Raw genomic sequence first — 27,584 nt, 5'->3', positions numbered from 1 at the left:
ATGAACCAAGGAGAATTGACTAATGAAAAGTGGAAGAATGTACATCTTCATTAGGACGGACAATTAGTGTGCTTTGCCTCCAAATACAGACGAAACTAAAGACTTCTGCATATGTAATTCATACATTGTAAGCAGTGGCCGATCCATGATCTTGAAAGAGAGATAGCACCAATATTCAAGACAAGATAAAGCAAAAAAAAAAAACCTATTCGATTAAAAGTACTTTAACAATAATCACAAATGTGTTTCTCGCTGAGTTTGCATATTTTGGAAACAATTTACAATCTCCATTTAGAAACAAATCTCTCTCTCTAGAATCGTTACTAAAGTATCATCTCCATCTTCTTCACATAATGAAGAAGAATGACAAGAATCATGGGGATGGAGAAGAATTTTATTGTCTACTAGAATTCTCTCTCCCCCTTCTGTGTGTCCTTTTTGTACAAAAAACTTCAAACATTTCTCTCTTGTAGTCTCTTAATAATTCTGAATTTCTGAAGTATAGTTGAGTTGTTTAATTACTGACAAATTTGTACATAAATTGAAAAACTATTTTATCCAAACCCAAATGAATATGCACAAACTATAAATTAGTAAACTAATTCTATCCAATCCAAAATTAACACTTTGTTTGGATAAGAGGAAATGGGGAAGAAAAGAAGGGGAACAATTCCTTTCAAGGGATGGAAGGGGACTAGGGTAGGATCCATTTTCCATTCTTCTTTAATAAACATCATCCCTCCAAAATTAGATTTGGACGAAACATGGAGCCGCAAAAGAAGAGGAAAGTGAAGGATACACATCCCTATAATCATCCAAGCTATACTCCCTCAATTTCATGTTTTTAACCAAACGAACTGTAAAAGCAATCAGGATAGTCTTCCTCCTGCAGCAAGGTTTCCGGGGTCATCGTAAACTCATACTTATTATATTTTACTTTTTATGGGAAAATTTCCTGCCTTTATAGAATGGTCAAGGACAAATGCAAATTGAGCCCCATGGATAGATTGCAATCAGATTGTGTAAGGTGTAATTCTATAAGGTATTGCTCGTGTATAGGCTCCATTACATCCTATGTACAAGACAAAAGTACTTGAAATAGATGAGAAAAGCCTCTACACCTAAGCAACTAAAGGTAATTTTGATAAGGTTTGGCATGAGGGAAACTAATCAGGATCTTTCAAGTTTATATTCCAAAAAATAACATGCACATTCTCAAACAATATCAAAACCAATTTCAATTGAAAATTAACAGAATTACACCCAAAAGTCATCAAATTAGACATAATTATGACCAGAATAGAATACTTCAAAAACAAATCTGATAAATCTGATAAAGCACAACATATGTTTGAGTGTTTAACCAAAAACATTCAACTAAAATTCAAATTGCAATAAAGTAAAACCTATATAAATTTGAAACTGACTTACAAAACAAATAACAAATTGGAAAGGAATCCATGAACGAATGGAAGATGTAAAATAGGAAAAGTTGATACACGAAGCTTCATATTCAACTCGCCTTTGAACAAACATGGCTAATCTTGAAGAGATAGAAAGAGAGAAGAGGAGAAGGAGATACGGCGTTGGTGCAGTGGAGAGACACTGAAAATGGCGACGATGTGATTGTACAGTGCTACAGGATGTGACATATGAGAAGAGTTTAATTGGCTAAAAGTTTTAACCCATGGATAATTACCCTAGGGGGTTAGGGTAATGTATTACTAGAGCTGATCAATGCCAGCCCGGCCCGAATTTGACGGGGTTGTGGGCAGATTTTTCCAGCCCGGGTTTTGAGCCCGGCCCGAACTTTTAAAAAAATTGTGCTTTGGGCGACGTAAAACAACAATTTTAGTTATGGATTTGGCCCGGCCCGAAAATGGCCCGAATCCATTTCATGACTACGACTTGGTCTGTAATAATTAAGTTATGTATAACTACGGCCAGTTACCAACGAACCAGGCGAGCCCTTAATGGTAAACCAAAATCTAGTAAATTGGGCGAGTCCTACATCACTCAACGTATTAACCAATGTTTCTCAGCATAGGGTTGAGGCATGCACCTAGTTGAAGTGAGGCGCGGTTCTTAAAATAAAAAAATAACTATGTGGGTTAAACCATGTTTTAGACAGCAGGGTTCTAGTAAAATTAATGCAATCACTACTACACCTTAGTGCGGCTCATTGAAAACCCCAATCTGGTGCACCTTCTAATTTGTGATTGTAGAGCATATGATACTATGATAGGTTTCCGGTACAAGATGCTTTGATCTGCGACCACTTCCCCAAATGACTTGGCTTACATAGACAACTCAAATTTGTATTTGACAATGGTAGAAAAGGATGAATTCCTGTCCAATGAGTAGGTCGGGATCACTCATAGACCCGTTAAGAGTTTTCCGCGCAAACACTAGGATGATAGACTTCCAAACAGCATAATTCAACTAAGCAGATAACTTTCTACTACATCTTTTAATCCTCTATGAACACTGATTTCTTTCAACAATTCAAGAAGTATATCAACTTCCATCCTATAGTCAAATGTATAGGCTATGGACCACAAATATTTGTTCTAATCCTCTTCCTGGGATTCAACTAATTCAACTACTCAAGCAATCAATTAAATGACTAATTCACTATATCACATTATAATTGGCCCAATATAACAAAATTCACAAAATCAACAGCAAGAAATTAAGAGAATCAACAAATAATCACAAAATAAACAAATAATTATCAATTCAATGATATTAATAAAAATGTCTACAATTTAAGAGAGTGATTGAGTGATAAGAGAATTAGAGTATACCAAGAGTTTGGGAATGTACATAACTGAAAAAAATCATGGATAAAATTCAATTTTGAAAGGAATGTACCTGAACTTTCTGATTCGATAATCGTGAGATGTCCGGCCGTGGAGGGGGAGGGGCGGCGACACCGGCGAGTCGGTGGAAGTTCTCCTCGCAGTAGGCGGCGACGTTGGTGAAAGCGGGTTGGTTCTGGCACTTGTGGAGAAGACTCAGTAGATCGGCGGTGGTGGGTCTGTGGCTGGACGAGTGGCCGCGCTACTGTGAAATTCGAGAAGAGAGAAATAATTTGCGTGAATGAATTCAGGTTTGTTCCTGTTTCGAGCTTCTGCGTGTTTGAAATTCTTCTTTTTTATTTTATTTATTTTATTTATTGGATTAATTGACCAGAATAATCCCAACTTTAGGTGGTTTGCTTTTAATAATCCCAACTATAAGTTTTTTTTTAATAATCCGAACTTTTACACCTATTGACTTTTAACGGGCCTAGCAGGTAAGTTACTTACTGTAGCAGGTAATGTATGGCGTGGCGCTGACATGGCAATAGAGAGTTAGTTTTTTTTTTCTTTAAATGCATTTATTCCCCCTTATTTATTTTCCTTAATAAATCTCCTTATAACCCTTGTTTCTCATTTCGTCATTTTCTTTGATTCTCCACCCAAAATTTTAAATGTTTTCAAACCTCATATTTTAATGTGACATTTAATAGCTGAACGAAGTAAACCTCATATGTTAGATCCACCGGGTCATTTTTGGGTTCAAGGGGGTGTATTCCTTTGGTTTTTTTTTTTAAAGGATACAGAGTTTAATTTATTTAAATGGGTTACTACCAGTAACTTACTAGTAGTAACAAGGTTGATGACCTTTGATTTCAGTTATTTGAAAGGGATACAACCATAGCAGAAATGGTGGTTACCAAATGAAGCACGATGAAGATGATGTAGTATGATTTAAGTTTATTTACCTGCCAAATTAAACAAATAACACAAAGTAAAAACAAAAATGTCAAAATGAACCTCCTTTTACAATCAAAAAATTGTCAAATTACAATCTAAGGTTAAACATACGAACATGGAAGGTGTTTGATTTTTGTTTTTATTTTATTTTACAGCAGATGAAAAACAAAAAGGGTTTAACTTTGGGTGAATGGATATTGAATGAATGACGTGTACCAAATTTTTTAGAGAGAAACTAAAAGCCCAAGTCCAAGTTTGCAAGTGTTTACCATTTTAACAGGTTACCGGTTTTTGGGATTGTTAAAAGTCATTAGGGGTAAAAGTTTGGATTATTAAAAAAAAACCATAGTTGGGATTAATAAAAGTGAAACGTTCAAAGTTGGGATTTTTCCAGTCAATTATTCCTTATTTATTTTGTATCTTTTAATTCTTTTTCCAAATGTCCTTCTCGAGTTAACCCGGTCCGGATTAACGGGCTAAACAACTTGAGAGAAAGATGAAAAAACTCTCCCTCAGAGTACCCCACTTTAATTTCATTTTATATCAATTTATATATACTCCCTCCGTCTTTTTTTGTTTGCCCCATTTTTTTACCTTTTGGGATGGCCAAATTAGACCCTACCTTAAATAACAAAGAGGCAACTACCACGACATACTCCATCGTATAAGTTGATTAACATCAAATGCAAATTGATATCTTGGACCCTTATTAATTACGTGGGTATTTTTATTTTATTTATTTATTTGACATAAGAGATATATTATTATTACATGCCGGAGTATATTTTTGACATATTTATTGGAAAAATAAGTCTTTCTATACATCGACACAATAAAATTCATCAAGATTCAAGAGTTAATAGAAAAATCATCTTCCGTAGTAATTTTCTCGGTTTTATGATGATGTTTCGATTCAGATTTTTGATACTATTCACATGAATATTTAAAACTCTTTCTAATAATAAGGGGAAAAAATAAAAATATTCATATAGGTTTTCTTTGTTTGTCTTGCTTCATATTTAAAATGTCAAAATTTTGTAATTTTAATTATTTGTAATTGAGATAAAAATGATATAATTAAAATGTACTACGTATATTGACAAATGTGAAAAGTAGAAACGGTAACTTCATTATAAATGATTACCCGACCAACATTTGCAATCAATTAACCACTTGAATCACACCCGGTTTACCAGAGCTTATTTCTAACTTCGTTTTAGATCAAAAAACCCGAGTTACACACCTTTTCGCATGAAGTTCATTTATTCAAGGATTTTTTGGATAAAACCACCTTTTAAAGTTCACATTTTTGAAATAACCACCTTTTATGTTTTTTTTTTTAAAAAAACCACCTTATATCTTCAAAACGTTAGATTTCACCACCTTTTTCTAACGTCTGTCAAATGTTCCGTTACTGGGGCCCACAACCAACGGCCATATTCATTTTTCCTCCTTTTTTTCTTTCTTCTTCTTCCTTTTAATCTGAACCTCCATTGTTGCACTCCAACCTCAAAAAATTCTCAAAAATTTGCCAATTTTTCTCACAAATTATCAAGTACAATTCATCAACAATCCAATTTCGGCACTTTCCCCCCAAAACAAACATGGTTCGCGTGCTTAAACAGGTTAATTGAAATTAGGGTTTTTAATTGTTGAATTTGGGGGTTTTGCAATTTGGGGAATTTAACTCAATTGATTGTTGCAGGTTGATGGTCCACGAGAGTATTGTTATTGCGGAGCTCCTGTGGCAAGGCTGACTTCTTGGACCCACGAAAATCCGGGTCGGAAATTCCTTGGTTGCAAATTCTATGATCGAGAAACCGATACACGGAGATGCTCGTATTTTTGGTGGACTGATTTGGAGAGCACTTTCTGGCAGAGGGATGTCATAAGGAATCTGTTGTTGGAGAAAAGATTGATGCAAATTGAGATGAATGACATGAAAAAAAAGCTTGATGAGTTGAGCTACCCGAAAAGGTGGGTCATGAATGGTCCGGAAAAGCACATTCTTAACGGAGGAGCAGATCAAAGTTTGTTATTCGTGGCTTGCCTAATGTTTGTAGTTATTGTATTTGGTGTTGTGATTTTATTCAAGTAGTTTTTGAATTAGTGGTGTCGTTAGTGATCCGAATGTAGGATGGTATGATTGAATGATCTAGTGTAACGATGGTTGAATTGATTGCGTTTAATTGATGGACGACAATGTAATATCGTTGGAATCATTGAATGAATATGTTTGTCTTACCGTTCTGTTTTAATTAGGAGTAATGAAGAGGCAAATAAGTTGCTACAATTGTCGTAAATCTGGTCATTTTTCTGTTCTTTTAGGTCTAAACTCCGTCAACTCAAAACTTTTCAAATTGAGTATGGCCTCTCCTAATCCCGTCAATTATTCGACATTGAAATAATGGTTGAAAAGAAATGATCAATCTTGAAAGAATTGTAAACGATCAAAGATTTAGTCATTGCAACTCGAGAATGAGTTGAATTGAACAATTAAAAGTGAATTATTGCGGACATAAGTCAACTTAAGTCAACTTTTGTTAACTTAAGTCAACTTTAAGCCAGCAATTAAAAATGAAACATGTTTAAAATCAACCTAAGCAACAACTTACCAACCAAAGTTGACTGATCAAAGTCAACCTAAGTCAACTTTGGTTGGGTTGCCAATTCAGAACTGATGCAGCAATAAGAACACCACCAGCTGCAAGAAGAACTAAAGCAGCAGCAAGAACAACAATACCAGCAGCAAGAAGAACACCACCAGCAGCTAAACATAGCAGAAGAACAACACCAACAACAAACAACACAATTGCATCACCAAGAACAACTACACAATAGGAGCAGCAACTAAAACAGTACAACAGCAACAGCAAGAACAAGAACACAATACCAGCAGCAACTACTTATCATTACTTGTCATAATACTAAGTCAAAAGTAGACCTCCATTTGTTTGGTTGTTCAAAAAACACTAAAATTACACTTAAAGACATTGTTTTCTTCAAATGCTACTAACTACACACTAGAAATTACAAATCCGAAGTTATGTTCCTCCTGATATGCATTTTATCCCTAGGTTGTGACTGGTGCTGATGAGTATGAGTCTGGTGCTGATGGGGTTGAGACTGTTGTGATTGGGTTACTTAGGATTGTGGCTGACTTGAAGATCCTGCACATGCAGCTGCAGCCACAACAGCCTTATGTACCCTTTCTTCCTTCTTTCTTCTATGTTCAGCAACCCATGGAGTGTTGGATGTGGGCCTACCACCCTTCCCTTTGTTTGCTGGCTTTTCAGATGGACCAGTGCTCTTGCAAGTGGTTCTGTTGTGTCCTAGCCCACCACACTTCCCACACTTGTTCTGTTTCTTAGGTCTTTTAGGATGCTCAGCTTGGGTAGGTTGGTCTCCCTTGGCCTTCTTCCCTTTCCCCTGTTTCTCCCCTGCTTCCAGTCTCCTCTTGTTAGCTTTGGGCCTACCAGGTTGTACCTTATACCTAGGTGGTGCTGGTGCAGCAAGGTTAACTTTCTCCCAGAACTTAGCACCAGTCATTGCTTTCACTGGCTTCTCATAGGCTTTTAGGTAGGTATCCAAGCTGTAGTACTCATGTACATAGTCATATGGATTTGCTCTTTTGTCCATGATGCAGGAGTATGCATGCACACAAGGGATGCCTGTCAGATCCCAGTGGAAGCAGGAACAAGTCCTCTTTGCCAAATCAACAGTGACTTGATCACTGCCTAATTCCACCTCATATTGATCATCCCTACTTTGTTGCACAATACAACCCCTGCTGTACTTCTCCAACCCATCAAAAACAGTTCCTATGTATGGGGTTAGCTTCCTTCCTTGCATTTTCTTTGCAGCCTCCCATTTGTCATTGTTTCTTTTCATCATGTACCTCCTCATCCATTCCATTTGAGTCAGAATTGGCTTGTCTCTTGCCTCCTTGATGACTGCATTAAAAGTCTCACACAAGTTGTTTAACAACATGTTAGACTTGGGTTCAGTCATGAAGGCCCACCTACACCAATGAGCTGGTTGAATGTCATCTAGGTAGCAATAAGCATCCTCATCAAGGAATTTGATTGACTCCATGGCAATTTCAAAGTCCATCTGCAAAAATCATATAAACATACTTAATCGGGAACGAGAAAGACTCTAACTATCTAATTTTAGTGAAAATCTACTCGGGAACGATTACGTTCCCCAAATCATCCAAAATCACCAAAACATACTTAATCGGGAACGAAAAAGACTCTAAATATCTAATTTTAGTGAAAATCTACTCGAGAACGATTACGTTCCCCAAATCATCCAAAATCACCAAAACACACTTAACTGGGAACGAAAAAGACTCTAAATATCTAATTTTAGTGAAAATCTACTCGGGAACGATTACGTTCCCCAAATCATCCAAAATCACCAAAACACACTTAATCGGGAACGAAAAAGACTCTAAATATCTAATTTTAGTGAAAATCTACTCGGGAACGATTACGTTCCCCAAATCATCAAAAATCACCAAAACACACCCAAAGTCAACCTAAGTCAACTTTGGTCAAGTATGACCTAAGTCAACATAAGTCAACTTTGGTCAAGTATGACCTAACTCAACATAAGTCAACTCTGGTCTAATTCAACATAAGTCAACTATGACAATTTTTAAAATGAGATAACCATGAACTTTAAAAGGATAAAAGTGAAGTTTACATATGTTGTTGTTCTTGCTGCATCCCAAAACAGATCCTTAAACAGAGTGCCAGGAAAATTGAGCTTGAAGTTTGCCCATATGTGCCTCACACAGAATCTGTTGGAAGCTTGAGGAGTCACAGTCTTAATTGCTTCAAGCAAACCCTACAAAATGTAATTAGAATTAGTTTCTGCAACCTAAATGTCCATGTAATTAAATAAATAAAAACACCATAATCAAAATACTTTACCTTTTGTCTGTCAGACATAAATGTCAACCCCTCACCATTTCCACCATCATAGTCCCTAATGAACAGATCAATAAACCAACACCATGTCTCTGTGTTCTCAATTTCAACAGTTGCCCAAGCAATGGGGAAGATATTATTGTTCCCATCCTTCCCAACTGCCACCAATATCTGACCTGGATAAGCCCCCTTCAAGTGGCACCCATCTAAACCAACAATGGGCCTACATCCATTCCTAAAACCACTCATCAAAGGCTCTAGGCAGCAGTACATCCTCATGAATAGGGGCTTCTCAGGCCCTAAACTATTATCAACCAACACATAACAGCTGCTGCCAGGGTTAAATTTCAAGTATGCTCTGGCATATTCCCACACTCTACCATATTGCTCAGCTGATGAACCATACAGAGCCAACTTAGCTCTAGCCCTAGCCAACCAAGTTGTTGAATATGCTATCTTCACACCCATATCAAGCATCACCCTTTCCATGAATTGCTTCAATTTCCAATGAGGATCTGACCTCCAAGTCTCCAAATACCTCTCACATTGGTAATCAGACTTCACACTCTTATTAACTGTAGTCCTAACACATGTATGCCTCAGATTCATTATTCTAATCTGCATATAATCAGTTTGTGGCAACATCCTCACATGGATTTTGAAAGGGCATTTGTTTGGACAATCACAGTTAGGTTTCCTACCTTTAACACTGTCCCAGGGACAAGCACACCTATTCCTACACTGGACAGTTAACCTCTTTTGCTCATTGTGAAGGTAGTAAAAATCATATTTCTTCTCAGCAGCATGTGCCTTAATTGCCTTCCTAACCACAGCAACTGAAGAAAATCTTTGCCCAACCTTCAATTGAATGTCCCTTTTGAAGTCTACCACTGGGTTGAAAGTGCAATAATCAACATCTGAATCATCATCAGATCCAGCAACACTCCTCAGCTCATCACTGTCCCAATGAACCTCCTCTTGGTTATTCACCTCAAGCTCTTCTAGGTCTCTGAAATTCCTCTGAACACTTTCATCCCCAATGTTAGCATTCCCCCCAATACTTTGTCTCAGCTGCCTAAACAGATCATCATTGGCTCGTGTTTGCAAAAACAAAGACTCATCATCATCTAAGCCTATCTCTTCCTCCCCTGCAACCCAATCTATATCCAAATCAGACAGATCTGAACTAGATGATCCTTCAAACAACCTCTTCTTAGCTTTACCCTTCTTCCCTCTCTCCCCTTTCTTCTTCTTCTTCTTCTGTGCAACTCTTTTCAGTTTTGGAGTCTTGGTGGGTGTGTTTTCAGCTGGAGATGGTTGGGGAGATGGTTGTGGAGATGGCTGTGGAGATGGATGTGGAGATGGCTGTTTGTTGGATAGGCTAGCTAACCACTCTTCTTCACTCAACACAACAGCAGCTTCTGCCCAACTGGAGGAAGAAGAACCAACTGCTGCACTTTTTCTAATGCTCCTCCTAGCAGACAATTTCACTCTCCCCCCTATACCACTGAAATCAAACCCTGTGTTTTGGCTGCTGCAACCCTCATCTTCACTCAACCTTGCTCTATACTGTGAATGTTTTTGGTGGGCTAATTTCAGTAAGGAAGAGATATTGGGTTGGGCTGATTTGTGTGTGGTGGGTTCAATTGGGTGGGCAGTTTGGGAAGGAGGTCTGAATGGGTTGATCAGATTGGTTCTGGGCCTGCTTTCCCCTCTTAAAATATCTGAAAACCCGGGAAGTTTGATTCTATACAAAGGAGTTACAGGAAGTGGTGGTAATTGGGGTCGCTCAAATGTTGCTAAGGTTAAAATCTCAACATACCCATGTATGTCCTTAGTCTGTAAAACTCCTAAAATGTCCTCTTCATTGCTAATTTCAACCTTCCCAGTGGTTAATGACCGCCCGTTCATCCGGTAAAACATCCTCACATCCGATGGTATAGGTAGATTAGAGACTTTGAACCCCTCGATTACAATCTGTCTAAGCCCACTCACTCCCTTGTTTTGAATACAAACATATGGTTTTAAGTAAACACAACCCCCCACATACTCCACAATGTGCCTGCCTTTAAATGTTGAGTCCCTAAATTCCCCACCTAATTTAATCCTAAGATCAGCAAACCCATCCTCATACAAGTGTGCCATTTTGCTGAAAATCCGAAAATAAAGCCCAATTTCAATTCACAATACACAACAAAAAAAAACAGAAACACGAAACGAGGTTGAACACGACACACGAAACCCGAATATATTAACGGACCCGAACACAAACACGTAACACACACACGACAAGAACATGATGGTGACAAAAAATACCTACAATGTTGGATAATAAGGGACAATTTAAAGGCAAGCAAATAACATAAATCCATGATTATTTAACTAATTTCAATGACATCAAACCCAATTACAAATTGTCAATTAATTTATTCATAGAATAACACCCTAATTATATTTTAATCCACCAAATAGCATCAATTTTAACAATTCAATTTTTTAGGGTTCATAATCAACAAAATCAGAAATTTTTAACTAATTATTTACCAAAATCGAGATTAGGGTTATTGTTTAATACCTTAAAATCGCAACAAATTACACCACACATTTGGAGTTTTTGGTCCCCCCCTTGTGACGTCCAAGAAGATGCTTTGATCCCCAATCTTGGCTTCTTCTTGTACTTTGTTGCAACAAAAGACAGTGATGGAAGAGAGAGATTCGAAATTGGTGGTTGAGGACAAAAGTACAGGGAATAAATGAGGGGAAGGAATTGGAAGATGAAGGGAGATGAAGAGAGCAGTAAATGAGAAGAGAGAGACAGAGAGTGACGAGTGAATTGGAGGGAAATCAATTTTGAGTCGTTGGTTGTGGGCCCCAGTAACGGAACATTTGACAAACGTTAGAAAAAGGTGGTGAAATCTAAAGTTTTGAAGATATAAGGTGGTTTTTTAAAAAAAAAAACATAAAAGGTGGTTATTTCAAAAATGTGAACTTTAAAAGGTGATTTTATCCAAAAAATCCTTTATTCAAACTTTTATCTTGAACTAAACTTGGCTTAACTCTTACTCGGTATTATAACATAGGGAATTTATAATACCTTATATTTCATGAAGCTTGTGTATGTATGAGTTCAAGAGCCTAATAATTTAATTTGACCAAACAATCAAACATAGAATAGTTGTAGCAACTCAAACTAAATCCAGCTACAATTGAATGTTTGGCATATTAAAAACATAGCAAAAATAAACTTCTATAACATTTTTCTCAAACCTTGTCACTAACAAAACTGAAATTCTTCAATCTGTATCAAAATCAGGATTAAAAAAAACACTCTGTATGTCTTCACTCTTCATCAGAATCCTCATCATCGTCATCAGCTCCAGCTGCTGAGTTAAGAGCATTCAGCCTCTTTATCAAACTAGCCCTCCTCTCATCGTAAGTCAATTTCTTCAGGTTGAACCTATTCATCAGACCAAAGCACAAAAATTAGCTCTTGTATACTTTCTGAATCCCAGAATTTCTCAAGAAATTAAGGTTTTGTTCTGTTATTTTGACTTATTTCAGACAAAATAAGTTCACTGTTAAGTTCAAATAATATAAGTTCGGAAAAAATAAGTTATTTCCGAACATTTTTAAACACATACTCCCTCTGTATTTATTTAAGAGATACACTTGCCTTTTCCGGCCGTATTTATTTAATAGATATACTTGCCATTTTTAGTAACTTATCAACCCCACTATCTAATTAAATAATATATCTACACCCCACCCCCACCCCTTACTCCCTAAAATGACATGGTCCCCACATTTTTCTTATTAAAATATATACTCAACCCCACTTGTTTTATTACTTTATTTCATTCAATTCTTTTTCTTAATACCCGTGCCAGGCCAAGTGTATCTCTTAAATAAATACGGAGGGAGTATAAGTCTATTTCAGACAAAATAAGTTTTTTTTTCAGATAATATAAGTTCAGTTAAGTTCAAATAAGTTCACATAATATAAATTCAGACAAAATAAGTCGAATATAACAGAGCTTAAGTGTGTATCAAGTTCTTTACCTCTTGTGTGTTTTAGGAGCCTCCTTCTGAGACTTCTTGGCTGTAGGGTCAGCTCGTATAGCAGAATGGACCTTCTTGTACAACGCCTCAAGTCCATCTGCGTCTACTCCTGCCTTGATATATTCACTGAAGTGCGATTGGTACTTCTCGGGCTCGTCTTCAGTCAATGTCTGTAAATAGATATGGTTCAAAACATTACCTACTTTGGAAGTTAGGATGATAAAACATAGAAATGCTGAACATGTTTTCTACAAGATAGATACAGAGTACTATTACTCGTCCACCAATTCTCTAAACTCATAAATTACACATCTCGATCATTCAGCACTTGATTTTTGACTTTAAATTAAATCATTTACATAATACGGGAGTAGTTTTTTTGGCCCATGCGACGCACGGTATACATTTTTTAATCAAATTAAAAATGATGTTGATATAAAAATGAGGGGCAATGAACTATAAATAATCAAGCATTGGTTAAATGGGAGTTTTAAGAATGCTAAAAAAAAATTCTATTAAATATTTAGGAAGAGTTGTACAAAATAAGTGTTGTATAGAAATAAAAAGAGATATTAAGGGAGTGACAACTGGCCTTGCAAATCTTCCTGTTTTAAAATATTAAGATACATATACAACTTCTATTTTTTCAAGAGAGGAAAGTCAAGCACGGTTATTTAAGTTATCAACCCTAGTCCTCGTACACCTTTTTATTGAGTGGTTGTAAAGCAAACAGGCAATAAACTGAGGATTTACCTTCATGTACCAAGCAACGTGCCCACCATAGATATATTTACGGTGAACCTCAGCATCAAGTTGCTTGCCATCCTTACCATATCCAGCAAATCGCTTGTCACTGTGAGGTATATCAAGTCCTCCATCCAAAGCTCCCTACAAACAAGACAATAGATATTCTAAGTCACTTTGAGCAAAGGGAACCTCTATAAGCCCATAAACACAAGCATTCAGACAAATTTATAAGTCTTTCAAAACATAATTACTCCACTAATTGAATATGTTTCATGTATCATGAACAAATTTGACACAATGACCAGATTAAAACATTATGAAATAATTTTTGTGGAAATATATGAATTACACATACGTATGCAATGGAGCTTTAAAAAAAACACTATACCTTCAGTGCGCCAAAAACACGGTTTCCAGTAGTAGTTCTAATAAGACCTACATCAAGAAGAGCACGGAAAGGTCTCCTGGTATCTGCTGGTTCAACAGAGAAATCTTCCCCGGTTGCCTGCAGAGGAAAGAGGGTGAGTTAAACAAGGTATTATCATTTATCACTATTATCTTTATAAACAACACATAATAAAGCTTTACTAGATTAGTAAGCAAAAAATGCAGGTTCAAACTTTAAACTTCAGGAAATGCAAAGCACAAAATAATTTCTGGATTAGGATAAATAATAAAGAAAGCATTAAACATGCTCATGTATCCAGAAGTTTATTCAGTATACCCATAAAGAAAAGGAATTATACCTCGACATTTCCTTCATATTCTTGATCCATGTCAAGCATTTTCAAGACCCTCCGAGCCAAAAGAAGACCAGTGCAGTATGCTAAAGTCATAAAAGGATGGAGTTATAATTTATCCTACATACGTGTTAAGTTGTTAACGAAGTTCAATAAAAATAAAAGAAGCTAACCTGCAGCATAGTTCGTGAGACCCACTTTAAGTCCATAATGAGAAAGCTCATGTGCATAAGCCGAAGCAAGAACTGAGTCACCAGTGATGCTAGCGGATATGATTTGTGCAATTATGTCTTTGTTTGTCTAATAATAGAATTAAGGATTTGCAAACAAACTATATACCCAATAATACACCTCACTCCGAGGTAACAATCACCAGTCAAGTTACTGAGCAAATTCAACAACTAATGCAACAAAATCAATCCCAATATCTAGTCAAACATAGACCTCCAATCAAGAATCATATCAAATGCCATACTAACAGAACAATTCCATCAAACATGGATCTTATAATACGAACTAAAAACTATCTTCTACAGAAAAAGAATTGCAAAAGAAAATAATAACCTGAAGAACATTATCCAAGGCTCTCTTTGGTTGGGTGTAAAACATGTTAAGTGTAAAATGATTTTCTTGAAAACAATTTGTAACGGAAAACACAATTCCAAAATTATTTTTCCGTTGTTTGGTTCCACAATAAGAAAAATGATGAAAAGAAAAGGAATGTAAGCAAGTAATGAGAGGAGTGTACAAAAGAGATAAGGAAAAGGAAGGAAAACAATTTTCCCTTCATTTTGAAAGGAAATTGGCTTTTCCATCATTGGGAGAGCAATTTTAGTTCGAGGGAAATGGTTTTACACTCATTTGCAAACCAAATAATGTAAAATTGAAAATAGAGGGAAAATGTTTTTCAACAAAATGTTTAGTCCCATGTTCGAACTGAATCCATGGCCTCATGACATGTTCGAACTGAATACATGGCCTCATGACTCATGACTCATGAGAGTACATGACTACATGCAACATTACAAGGCTATATATACTACCATACTAGAAGTTATGAATTAAAAAGCACGTAACCAACAAGCAAAGCAAGCAAAGAGGATCATAGAAACTCGAAGGTAAGGATACAAATCGCACAACAAAGCGATACTTTGGAGTGTTGTACTTGTTCTTGTCCTGATTAATCAGGCGATTCCTGGCCCTGTAATCAGTCTTACCCTCTGCAAAACACACACAGAACACAACACAACACAGCTCAATAGCCGAAAGCATAAGCTAATGAAACAACATGCTAAAATCAATCATCAAATAAACAACGTACCACGCCTTCTCTTGAACTTAACTTGGAATCGCTTGAAGTAAGCTCTTGTTTTTTGAGCTTTCACGAATGCCTGTCCAAATTAACAAATACCCAAATGAATACAAAACACGAAATTTAATTTCCTAGTTAATTAAACCCAGCAGAATCAGCTCATTATCGTCAAACAATTGCAATCACCTCAGTTGATAATAACAATAATTACACTTTAATTGAATTACATTTGCCCAACTTTCTCAGAAATTAAATCCAACAAAAAGAGTATTCAATTGTTGGGAACTTAGAATTAAGGCGATTCCCGCTTGCATTCTCCCATTAACCTTTTTTTTTTTTTAAACATTTCCGCATCAACAAATACAAGAATTGCATTTTTTTTTTCTGGGTTTATTAATTAACATAAATTAAGACCCAAATATTACAAAATCAAACCAGTGTTCCATTATCAAGAAATCAAATAAATCTTCATTTCATTGAATATTCGATAATGCAATTCAGATGTAATAAAAGTTGAAAGCAGCAATAATGTGAAATTGATTAATCCAAATAAGAAAATATTGACATTCAAATGTTGATAATAGGGAGATAGACAGGAAACTCACCATGGTTTTAGACGCAGAGAAAATGGCAGAGACGAAAGAGAGAAAGGGAGTGAAGCAGAAAACGGGGATGTTCATATACCTACTCTTAAACCCTAAACAATATTATTTGGGCCAAAGGCCATCTGTTCAATCGATTGGGTTTCCTTCTTGGGCCTTCAGGCCCTTCACCATGTTAGTCAATTAGTTATGTGAGGTTATTATCGGGTTTTGGCCTGGTTATGATCGGGTTTTGGCCTGGTCAAATCGGGTGTGGTTGTGTAAAGTCGGATTAGTCTGACTGGGTTGGATCATACGGTTTGGTTTGGTTTGGTTTGGTTCGGTTACTCATAGTGACCATTCATTTTTTAAACTTTTATTTCTTGAACGCCATAGTTTCTTTTGTGTAGTGTGCAAGGGACAACTGGTGTAGACAGGTCTTGTTCACCATCATCTCAAAACTTTACAAACTAAGCTAGTTGATATTCATATTGATTTTACAAACTAAGGTCACTTCGAAGTTTTCGGGTTGATCAGTTAGTTGTTACCCATAACAAAACAAATTATCAAAGCTTAAACCCCACCTAATCTCTTAATCCGAATCAAGAAAGTTGGAGTTAGATTCAAGTTTTTAATTCACAACTTTTGTCAGTACAACTAACTTTATTTCTTTGTCAACGTACGTGTACCTTGCGTGGTGTGTATATGGGTAAAATAATACACCATACTACCATACATTGGTTGATTAATTGTGTGTACCTGGTACGATCTATGTTGAGATAATTGCAATATTTCTTGAGTAGTCAACTATTTCTCTCTGTTCCTATTTGTGTTGTCTCATTTGTTAATTTAGTCTGTCTCCAAAATATTTTTCCGTTAATATAAATACTTTTAGGGATCACAACTTTACTCTCATATACTTCAATACATTTGATTTCACTATTTTTTTTATTGTTTGATTCATGGCATACAATCAAGGACGAAAAAAATAGTCATTTTCCACTTAAATTTTGGTTCATGTCAAATTTTAACAAATCTCCTTGGAGGCGGAGGAAGTCTTTGTCACAGGACACAAGTGAGTACCAATACAGAATCTGGAGTACCAATACAGAATATGTTAGTACCAATACGAATTATGTGAATGCCAATAACACAATATGAATTGTATCGGTGGTACTTCTAAGCAATTTTGCATTTTGGTACCGATATATTATATGTTGGTACTCAAGATGGTTGTATTTAGATCAGTTATTTTCATATGGACACAAACCACTTGAGGTTTAGAAACCCCTCTTGGGGACGTTGGGGTAGTGAATTTGTGTTCACTCAAAAACTCTTTGACTCAATCATCGTGTTGACATAATCATCGTGTTCTAGACCTGTCAAACGGGTCGGTCGGGTCGGGTTGTAAAAATTTACTTTCGGGTTCGGGTTGAATCGGGTCGGTCACTTTCGGGTTCGGGTTTACAAATGCTTGTTCAAGACCCAGAACTTTCGGGTTCGGGTCGACCCAACGGGTTGAGAGATTTTAAAACGCGCATTATATTTTCATTAATTTAGGTGAAAAATATACAAAATATTGGCACAAGTTAACAAATTTTCCTACGAAAGTTTATATTTTGTCAAATTCAATCATAAAATGGCGTATAATTCAAATTAAAATCATATTACACAGAAAATAGTAAAAACAACGTGTCTTTTATGCTTAAATTTTCTCATAATCTCATTTATTACTATAAATACAATGATTTTCAATCGGTCGGGTCTAAAACGGGTTCGGTCGGGTTTTGACCCATTCCTTTTCGGGTTGTTCGGGTTCGGATAAAATCGGGTTACGGGTCACAAAATCTTGTTCAGGACCCAGTATTTTCGGGTCGAGTTCGGGTCGGTTTTCGGGTCGGGTCGATTTTTGACAACTCTATCGTGTTCACATAAAAATTCTCCCTTTTCCCTCTCAAGTCTAAACGTTTCTCTCTCTTGTTCATGAGTTCACCCCTTCCATCAATCTAGCTCACTACATTTCATCTGGTATTTCCTAATACCCGCAGTTACTAGTATTCAATTTTCAATTTTCTAAAGTGTCGTTCCTAAACATTTACATTTTCCGAATTAAATTATGAACAATTTGTGGGTCACTTTGATGTGTTTGATTCAAAATCATCAGTTTTGAGCTATCTTACTGTTTCTTTGTAATTTTTTTGGTTGTTGATAGAATTCAATTTGGGCGCTCTCAATTTGTTCATCAATCTTCAATTTTTTTTTTGTCAAATTCCAGAAATTTGCTTATTAACTTTGGTTTTTTGGCCTGAATTAGCTCAAATTTGATTAATTTCCTATACTTTCCTCACTGCATTAGCTGATTTAGGGTTTACACTGGTGGGTTTGATTCAAAATCTACAATTGTGGGCTATTGTAAGATACTGCCTGCTTTAATTGAAGAACTTTAGGGTTCATTTGTGCAATGGAGGAATCACAGATTAATAATTTTAGGGTTCACTTTGATGGTTTGATCCAAAAGCATCAGTTTTGAGAGAATTCAATATGGGCGCTCTGTATTTGTTCATCCATGTTCTATTATTTTGTCAAATTCAGAAATTTGCTTATTAGCTATTGTTTTTTTTGGCCTGAATTAACTCAAATTTGATAAATTTCCTATGCTTTCCCTCCCTGCATTAGCTGATTTAGGGTTTACGCTGGTGATTTTGATTCAAAATCAATAATTGTGGTCTATTGTCAGACACTGCCTGCTTTAATTGACTGGTTGCAGAATTTTAGGGTTCAGTTGTGCAATGGAGGAATCTCAGATTAATAATTCCAGTACCAAATTGGAATTTCCTGATGATACAATTGAGGATTCTGAGAGTGATAATAATCCCACTACTATAATTGATCTTCCTGATGATTGCCTTATTTTCATCTTCAAACACCTTACTACCGAACATGATCGAGTATCCTTTGGATTAACCTGCAGTAAGTGGCTAGATCTTCAAAACCGAAACCGGCAATCTTTACAGTTTGATTGCTCACTCACCTACACTAAACATCTCTTCAGAAACCCATACATGATCAACACATATGACCTTCATAAAACACTGTCACGTTACCAACACCTACGATCACTATCCTTATCTGGTTGCACTACACTACCAGATTCAGGCCTAAAGCTATTACAGTACTCTGGTTCAAATCTTCGAGCCTTACATTTGGATTGTTGTTTTAAGATCAGTGATAATGGTGTTTCGTTTGCTGCAAGTGGTTGCCCTTTGTTGAAGTTTATCAGCCTATATCGTTGCAACGTTACTGATGTAGGTTTAGAAAGCTTGGCTAAGTTTTGTTCGGGTTTGGAAGATGTTAATCTTACCTATTGTTTGGGTATTACTGATAGTGGTATAAACTCTCTTGTTCGGAATTGTGTTCATCTATATGGGATTAGAATCAGCAATTGTAGGAACATAAAGGGCGTTGGGTTTCGTGGGTGTTCACGAAGTTTGGCTTATTTGGAAGCTGAATCTTGTAAGCTCGACCCTGAAGGGATAGCAAGTATGGTGAGCGGAGGAGGATTAGAGTATCTAAACACTTCGAATCTTAGTTGGTCGATTCTTGGAGATGGATTATCAGCAATTGGGGGAGGATTTGGAAAAATGATTAGGGTTTTGAATATGAGACTATGTAGGACAATTAGGGATGAGGGTGTCGGACTAATTGCTCGAGGTTGTCCATCATTAGTGGAGTGGAATTTGGCATCATGTCATGAGATTCGAGTTTTAGGGTGGGAGTCGATTGCCTTGAATTGTAACAATTTGGAAAGACTCCATGTGAATCGATGTAGGAACTTATGTGATCGTGGGTTGGAAGCTTTGAAGAATGGTTGCAAGAAGCTTGATGTTTTGCATATGAATGGATGTCCTCAAATTAGTACAATAGCAATTGAATTGTTTAGGTTATCAAGAGGTGATCTTATCAAAGAAGATGAACATTTCACAATTGGCCCAAAGTGGCAATTTTGGTGGCACCAAAGAATTTTTGTGGAGTAATTATATAGATCTCTGTTTTTTTTAGCTTCAAACTTTCAAGAAGTTTGTATCAGTTTTGATTATTGTCAAACTTTTTCGAGCGATTTCCTTCAATATTGCTTAAAGACTCAATAATTCCCAAAATACGCCACTTGAATTGAATTGCCATTTGAATTGGCGGTTCAATGGTATAAACCACGAACTCAAATGGCAGTTTACTTTAAAACAAAACTGCTATATAACTTCTTGTGATTTGACTTTGTTGTGATATGTAAACTGCTACCTGAAATGGTGGTTCATTAAATACATAAGCCGCTATTTCAGATAGCGGTTTGTTGTAGATTTTATAAAAAAAAATTAGACCGTTTTTTTTTGCTGAAGTGGACAATAGAGTGGGAAATAAGTGAAAAAGTAGCGTATTTTGGGAATTTACGAATCTTCAAGCATTATTGAAGAAAATCACTCAACTTTTTCACTATCTTGACCAAATATCCTATGAAACTGCCATACGCGTATAAGACCGTTGATGTTATTATTAAACAATGAATAAATATTTGATTGATTATAATTATTGAACATAACTCTTTGATCACAATGTATAATTATTTGGTTATAATTATTAAACATACTTTACTAATCACTACCAAATAGACTTTGTTGGTACTATTCACTACTAATAAAGCTGGTTAGTGTCCAAAATGAACAGAACTTCCCGGTCTAAGATAGATGGAGATTGTTGATAGTTTGTATCATTCTTTAGTTTGTCGATAGTTTGTAAGATTAATGTCTTTTTTTTTTTTTACAACATAATACAAGTTGTAATATTAGGTGTACATGTTTTCCCACTTCAATAAATTTATCAAGATACTAATAATATATTGGTCTAATGGTTAAGAATCTGAATAGTAAGGACATGTGTACGATAGATTTGAGTTTCCTCTTCCCCATCCGTATTTTGTAATGCCCTTGTCATTCACAACCAAACGAAATAAAGTTTATCGAAATCACGTGAACAATAAGAACGATGTTTATGCTTATTTCCGTTGGGTTTGATCCCAATTATCAGTTTTGATTATAATTTATATACAAATAAATTAATTTTCTCTTAATTTGGTTATGACGTTTGATGCTCAACATGTGGGACAATCTCTCCTACTACACCTTGTTATTTCGTATACTTCTCCCCATGTCAAATTTAAAAGTTTGTGTTATTCACTTATTTGACATGACAATATCATATTAAGGTCCTATTCTTTTGGACTTTATTGCAGTTTTATTCAGCTTAGTCCAACTCCATATTATTACGTGTTTATATCTTCAGATCATAGCGTATGGCATTATCAAACACTTTTAAATAATTAAATAACTCATATTTCACAAGTGTTATTACAAATTTATTAAAAACACATTTTTTTACAGGTTAATAATTTATTTATTTATTATTTTCTTTTTTTGTGCAGGAAACCATTTCTACTTTTCTAGGTACTAACATGAAAATATTTATTATGTTTATGTAAACCCATTTGTAAAATATGTGGCAACAACTTTAGTTTAAATTTTGATGACATTTTTGCATCATGTTCTAGTTTTGTTAAGGTGGTTTGGTCTTTTGTTAAGCTTAGTGACAATAAGTTAGCCTATAAATTAGTCCATTTTCAACATTGGGAGTTCAGGATGAGATCGTGGGATGACGATATGCCGGATAATATTTTAAGTTAATGGTTTCCTGCCCGACCCAATTGGGTAAAGACGACTTCGAAATTCTATTGAGTTATTGTTAATCAGACGGGACATTTTTTTTATCAATCTGGTCAAAACGTGTTCGGTCGGATTTTAACTAATTACTTTTGGGTTGTTCGGATTACAGGTCATCAAAACATGTTCAAGACCCAATATTTTCGGGCCGGGTTCAAGTCGGGTCAATTTTTGACAGGTCGAGTACCCTGTAACAATTGAAAAAACTACAAGTCTTCAAGCTATAGCTTTACACAAACCAAAATCAAGTATATTGATGCTTTACTGATCAAAACAAAATTAAACTGTTGGATTGTGAACCAAATTCTGGCCAAAAATACATGTTTGGTATTGAGAGTTCAATTACTAAAAACCCAGGGCTCAATGTTATCAGCAGACAAAAGGTTGAGCTCGAGTAAACACGAAGATCCCTCCACCTCCAACTGCACGACCAACGAGCATGTTGTTATCCATGTAGGAAAGGTAATATAATCCTCCTATTGATCGCCTGAAATCACAAAAAAATCAAATGCTGAAGTGAAGCTTCAATTGAGAAGAAAAGACCAACAAAATCATATGAACTTATAAATTAAGTACCTCTGTGGACTTGTGCTTGTTACAGGAATCTGAGCTTTGAAGGAACGGATGAACTGTAGAATCTGCAAATAGCAATTACCATGACAGTTGGCGTTCATATATGCTTTGGATGAAGCTAAGGATAGTAAGTATCATAGCAAGTGGTGCTTAAATGAGGAGGCTTACGGTACAATAAAACCGAAATAGGTTGACAACTGATTTTATAGAAGGAAGAACAAAATAAAAAGATTGTACTAGTAACCGCTACGGCTTCGTTTGGTTTAGTGTAAAACGTTTTCAGCGCAAAATGATTTTCCATGGAAAACATTTCCCAAAGGAAAACACAATTCCAAACTAGTTTTCCTTTGTTTGGTTCCTTAAAAGAAAATGGGAGAAGATGGTGAAGATTGAAGGGAAGAAAGGAGAGGGAGGTAAAGAGGAAAGGTGGAAAAGTGGAAAAGTGGTTTCCTCCTTTCAAATGGAAAAGATTTTTCTACCTTTGAGTGAGTTATGGAAAATTGTTTTTCATCCATTGCCAAATCAAAAAACGTGATTGAATAGGGAAAAATTGTTTTCCACGAAGACGTTTTACACCCTACCAAACGGAGCCTAATAGACTACCAGAGTATCAATTATCAAAATAAGCAAGAGTTCTAAGCATGTACGGAGTAGTTCTATGCCCTAAAATATTGATTCAAAAAGGACATATGGGTGTCATGGTTTACTACCTGTAAGCTTAAAAATGTTCGTGGTAGCAGGGCTGGAGCTATAACAGCCTGTAACTGCTCACTTATAACAATGTCTTGAAGAGTAATCTGCCGAAAAATCCAAAATTTCAGACATCAAATATGGAAGTTCAAAAAATGCCTTGTCCAGAGTAAAATACTGAGGTGAAGGAGATAAGTGTAACTTTACACCAGTTTACATAAAAATGTCAGGAACTAACCTCTTCAAACTGAAGGAAGATATTGCGACGTGAAACCACTGAAAACTTTGCAGATACAAGCAGGGTAGCACCTTCATTGTCCTATCAACCAAAATCTGATTTAGTTCTTAGCATTTGTGATTGAACAATGTACAAAACAGATAAGCAACCTGCTCTCAAAATACAACAGTGACTTTGAAGACAACTCCAATGCATAAATCAGTTACAAATTGTAAAAGAACTTCAGCAGATACGACTTCTTGTAAGTCAAATACAACATAAAGGCCGAAAGAAGGGGGTCTCAAATGATCAATTGTATTTTTAAGTGATTAACCGGAATTGCAAATTTACTTTATAGAAGGAAATTCCTGTATAGAATTCTTCACTGGTTTTTCTTTACTTATCCTTTGCCTTTTCCCCTATTCTTCTTTGATTATTTTTAATACTCCCTCCGTCCCAATTTAATCTTTACTCTTTTCATTTACGTCTGTTCCAATTAATCGTCACACTTCCTTTTATAGCATGGACTCACTCTAATATTTTATTAATTATCTCTTTTCACTACCAAAGTTATGGCCCCTCATCCTCTCACATTCAATTAAAAATTTCTTCCATTATCTCCCACCATACCTATTTTTCTATTAAACTATAATAGATAAGCTTACAAAAACTTATTGGATAAAACATTAAAACTCTGTGAAAATCTTAGTGCGGCGACTACATTGGGACATTAGGAGTAGTGAAAAAAGACCGTCGAGAACTTATTTGGGCTTCTCTAGAAATAGAAACTACTTTCCAACAAATCCTTGTTTGGCCTAGTTTCTACTATTTAAGTCTGAAAACACTTGGAGAAGCTTGGCCAAACAGGTTCTAAGTTTCATATGTCAGTCTGAAATTTATTTGTTAGCTAAAGGAAGTATGATCGAGTGCCACATCTGCAGGCTCAAGGCAGGTGACATAGCGGGATCACAGAAAACGCTAATAATAGTCCTACTAACAATGTCCAGGTACTGCAGAAGTGCATAGATCACAGTATATATATACAGCTTCAATGAAAAAACTCAATCAAAGACATACTAAGAATTCAAGAAGCAAGTGAAATTCACCTCTAGTAGGTTTTGAATGCCCCATTTGATAATATTGCGGACAACACCGCCATCAGATTCATTACGGCATTCAAATTTCTGGAAAATCTGACCCACCTAGCATCACACCAACAGACAACTACCACTGAAAAACAAGAATATGTAAGACACAAATGTCAATTTTATGCAAAATGACTTAAATAAGAAGGGAAAGAACACAAAAACAGAAGTTTGAGAGATAATGAACATAGAATCACAACAAAATGCCTCCACAATCACAAGCATTAAACATCGGTTTAACGCCATAAGTTATCACCCTGACCCGCTTGTATTTTTCTATGACCCGCCCCGATAGTGACCTGCCCCAACCCGACCCGCGCAATACCCAGGCCTAGCCATAACCCAATGGTTGTGTGTTGAGGGATTCTGGCAGTACCTGAAAGATGGGAAGTCTACTAGCAGCTTCGAAAAGGACAACGACATCAGGAGCAGAAGTATACTGAAGACGCCATGTACCGTCCAGTTTAGCCAAATCAATTGGCTCACCGGCATCATATTTCTCCACAGTCACCTGAATTTATACAAGATATTTTCAAATCTGACATCATTTACTAAGCCATTTACTTGCCAAACTAATTTCTTCAATACAGGGTAATAAAGTAAATACATACTAGTGCCTCCTCAATGGAAGACCGTTGTTCAGGCGTTGTTTTGAGACCCCTTTCAGTCTCTTGAACTGCTCTCAACAAATCATGTTTTCTATTCTCTACCTCATATAACTGAAATACCAAAAAGAAAAGGCAAATTAGTCATCATGGTCAAGAAAATGAACAACAAAATGTTCAGTAACAATTTGAAGCGAAAATAAAAGTATATTAACCAATGAAGTATCAGTAGCAGTAGCCGAGCATCGCCAGTATGTTGTGTTAGGGAGGTTTCTAGGCATTCTAACAGCATTAGGAATTGTAACTTGAGAAGTTCGCCCGTTATGAACTATTTTATAAGCTGGAGTAATCGTTAAAGGTGCCATGACAAATGCCATACTGCGCAAAGGGAACAAAATTTTGTTAACAGCTATAGGATTGAACAACCTGAATCAATAAGTACTAACCATTAACTAGTTGGTTAACTTAGAACAGCCTCGGAACACTAAAACACGCAGGGGCGGACCTACATAGCCCGTGTTTGTGTTTAGTGTAGTAAGTAACCACATCCCAACCTGAATCAATAAGTACTAACCAGTAACTAGATGATTAACTTAGAACAGCCTCGGAACTCTAAAACACGCGGGGGCGGACCTACATAGCCCGTGTTTAGTGTAGTAAGCAGCCACATCACAGCCTGAATCAATAAGTACTAACAATTAACTAGTTGATTAACTTAGAACAGCATCGGAACTCTAAAACACGCAGGGGCGGCCCTACATAGACCGTGTTTAGTGTATAAGCAACCACATCACAACCTGAATCAATAGTTACTAACCATTAACTAATTGATTAACTTAGAACAGCCTCAGAACTCTGAAACACGCAGGGGCGGCCCTACATAGCCCGTGTTTTGTGTAGTAAGCAACCACATCCCATTTTTTCCTTAAAAGTTGAATAACTTCAAAATTATAAGTCGGACAATGTCGAAGTCGGTATTAATTTGTATTCCCATTTTGAAACATCTCAATCTATTTTCTAACTAAACCTACATACTAGATGATTGTATTAGAGTCTGATTGTACTGAGATTTCAGTGACATACCTTTTCGACGAAAATCGATAGTATAAAGTGATCATTGGATGTATAAAGCATACGAGTATTCTGGAATTGAGCTGGTACAACATTCTAAACCTAGTCAGTTCTTACAAATTGTTCAATTATCAATAATTTTGGCCAATTATCAATCAGTGAACTAACGTTAACATCTAAGTTTGATCAAATTGTGTTCATCCATTATCTTGATTACCTAATTTAAATGGGATGTTTTGATTAATTTTCATACTTAATCTTTCATACCCAGGAACTGGAATTTTTACGATTATATGCAATATTCCTAAAAAAATGTCAAATAAGTATACTATGAAACTGAAATTGAAACAAAACCCAACAAAAATAGAAGGAAATTGAAACCAAGAAGAAAGTACAAAAGAGAATTACCTGAAGATTTTGAAGAATGAGGTTATCGGAACAGTCCGTAAGTGAGAAACAAGGCCAGCAAATGTGAAATTGAGTGGATAAAATTGGGAGATAGATTTCTGTTCAGAAAAGTCTTTATTTCTATTTTTAATTTTTAATTTTTAATTTTACAAAAGGTAAGTGGTTTTAATTTTATTTTTGCAAAAGGTAGGTGGTTTTAATTTTATTTTTGCATTGATCAAATTTGACACTAGTCAAGTAGTCATCTACAGATCTACTCCCTCCGTTCCACAATGATGTTCCACTTGAGGTTTTTGACACTATTCACAATAGAAGAGAATCTTCTATATTATTTACAATATATAAGAAAAAATATATACATGTGGGATCTTGTTTGATTCGTCTTCATGAACACTTTAAGAATATCAAAAAATTATAATTTTTAATATTGTATAACTATAGATAAATACGATACAAAATGTGCGTTGGCAAACGTGAAAAAAGAAATTGGAACATCATTGTGGAACGGATGTAGTATTACATTTTGTCTATGTTAATTACCTTAGTCGGTAAAGTTAAGATGTGGTACTCAAGACCTAAGATCGAATCTCGTCTACATAATATAACATTTTTCGAGTTACCAACCTCATATAACATTTTTCAAGTTACCTCAATAATACAAGGGACTCTTATTGGTACTAATTACTACTCCCTCCGTCTCTTTTTGTTTTTTACGTTTGATATTTTTCACGCGTTTTAAGGATTAATTAATTTGCATCGAGATTCCTAATTTTTTTTATTTAAACAAGATAAATTACGTTTATTTATAATGTTTTCGCTTTTATCAAAATTCTGATATTGGGAAATGAGAAAAGTTAATGACCCAGTGAATTTAATTGGTTAAAATAATAATCGGACACAAATTTTGATAAAATACTAAGTCATTTATGTGATAATATAAAAAAATGTAAAGAACATTTTAAAATACCCA

At 35.7% G+C, this 27,584-nt stretch overlaps 3 protein-coding genes across 5 annotated transcripts; 1 reads left to right on the top strand and 2 right to left on the bottom strand.

Annotated features, from left to right (window-relative positions):
• Window positions 1-11,818: 11,818 nt before the first annotated feature.
• LOC110782783 (60S ribosomal protein L5) lies at window positions 11,819-16,282 on the bottom strand. Its single transcript, XM_021987034.2, has 9 exons — window positions 16,162-16,282; window positions 15,566-15,635; window positions 15,373-15,464; window positions 14,418-14,544; window positions 14,251-14,330; window positions 13,893-14,009; window positions 13,511-13,645; window positions 12,758-12,927; window positions 11,819-12,155 (listed from the first exon to the last, which is right to left on the bottom strand). Exons 1-9 carry the CDS (start codon window positions 16,234-16,236, stop codon window positions 12,038-12,040), a joined length of 984 nt encoding a protein of 327 aa, XP_021842726.2. The 5' UTR covers window positions 16,237-16,282; the 3' UTR covers window positions 11,819-12,037.
• Window positions 16,283-18,063: 1,781 nt separating this feature from the next.
• Window positions 18,064-20,267, top strand: LOC110782791 (F-box/LRR-repeat protein 12). Its single transcript, XM_021987046.2, has 2 exons — window positions 18,064-18,165; window positions 18,913-20,267. Exon 2 carries the CDS (start codon window positions 18,927-18,929, stop codon window positions 20,169-20,171), a length of 1,245 nt encoding a protein of 414 aa, XP_021842738.1. The 5' UTR covers window positions 18,064-18,165; window positions 18,913-18,926; the 3' UTR covers window positions 20,172-20,267.
• Window positions 20,268-22,133: 1,866 nt separating this feature from the next.
• LOC110782802 (probable plastid-lipid-associated protein 10, chloroplastic) lies at window positions 22,134-26,769 on the bottom strand. Of its 3 annotated transcripts, none has more exons than XM_021987068.2 (10): window positions 26,615-26,758; window positions 25,710-25,811; window positions 25,351-25,513; window positions 25,142-25,249; window positions 24,907-25,041; window positions 24,492-24,587; window positions 23,407-23,487; window positions 23,189-23,275; window positions 22,482-22,543; window positions 22,134-22,392 (listed from the first exon to the last, which is right to left on the bottom strand). In XM_021987068.2, exons 3-10 carry the CDS (start codon window positions 25,510-25,512, stop codon window positions 22,275-22,277), a joined length of 849 nt encoding a protein of 282 aa, XP_021842760.2. In that variant the 5' UTR covers window position 25,513; window positions 25,710-25,811; window positions 26,615-26,758; the 3' UTR covers window positions 22,134-22,274. The 3 variants fall into 3 exon arrangements, with proteins under 3 accessions (XP_021842760.2, XP_056685027.1, XP_021842752.2); XM_056829049.1 differs by lacking the exon at window positions 25,710-25,811 and adding an exon at window positions 26,219-26,289 and having other exon boundaries at window positions 26,615-26,692; XM_021987060.2 differs by lacking the exon at window positions 25,710-25,811 and having other exon boundaries at window positions 26,615-26,769.
• Window positions 26,770-27,584: the final 815 nt, after the last annotated feature.

The sequence above is a fragment of the Spinacia oleracea genome, chromosome 5 (genome assembly GCF_020520425.1).
Source record: "Spinacia oleracea cultivar Varoflay chromosome 5, BTI_SOV_V1, whole genome shotgun sequence".
Taxonomy (NCBI): domain Eukaryota; kingdom Viridiplantae; phylum Streptophyta; class Magnoliopsida; order Caryophyllales; family Amaranthaceae; genus Spinacia; species Spinacia oleracea.
Note: the sequence above shows the minus strand (reverse complement) of the source record. Positions and strands in the feature narration are given on the sequence as shown.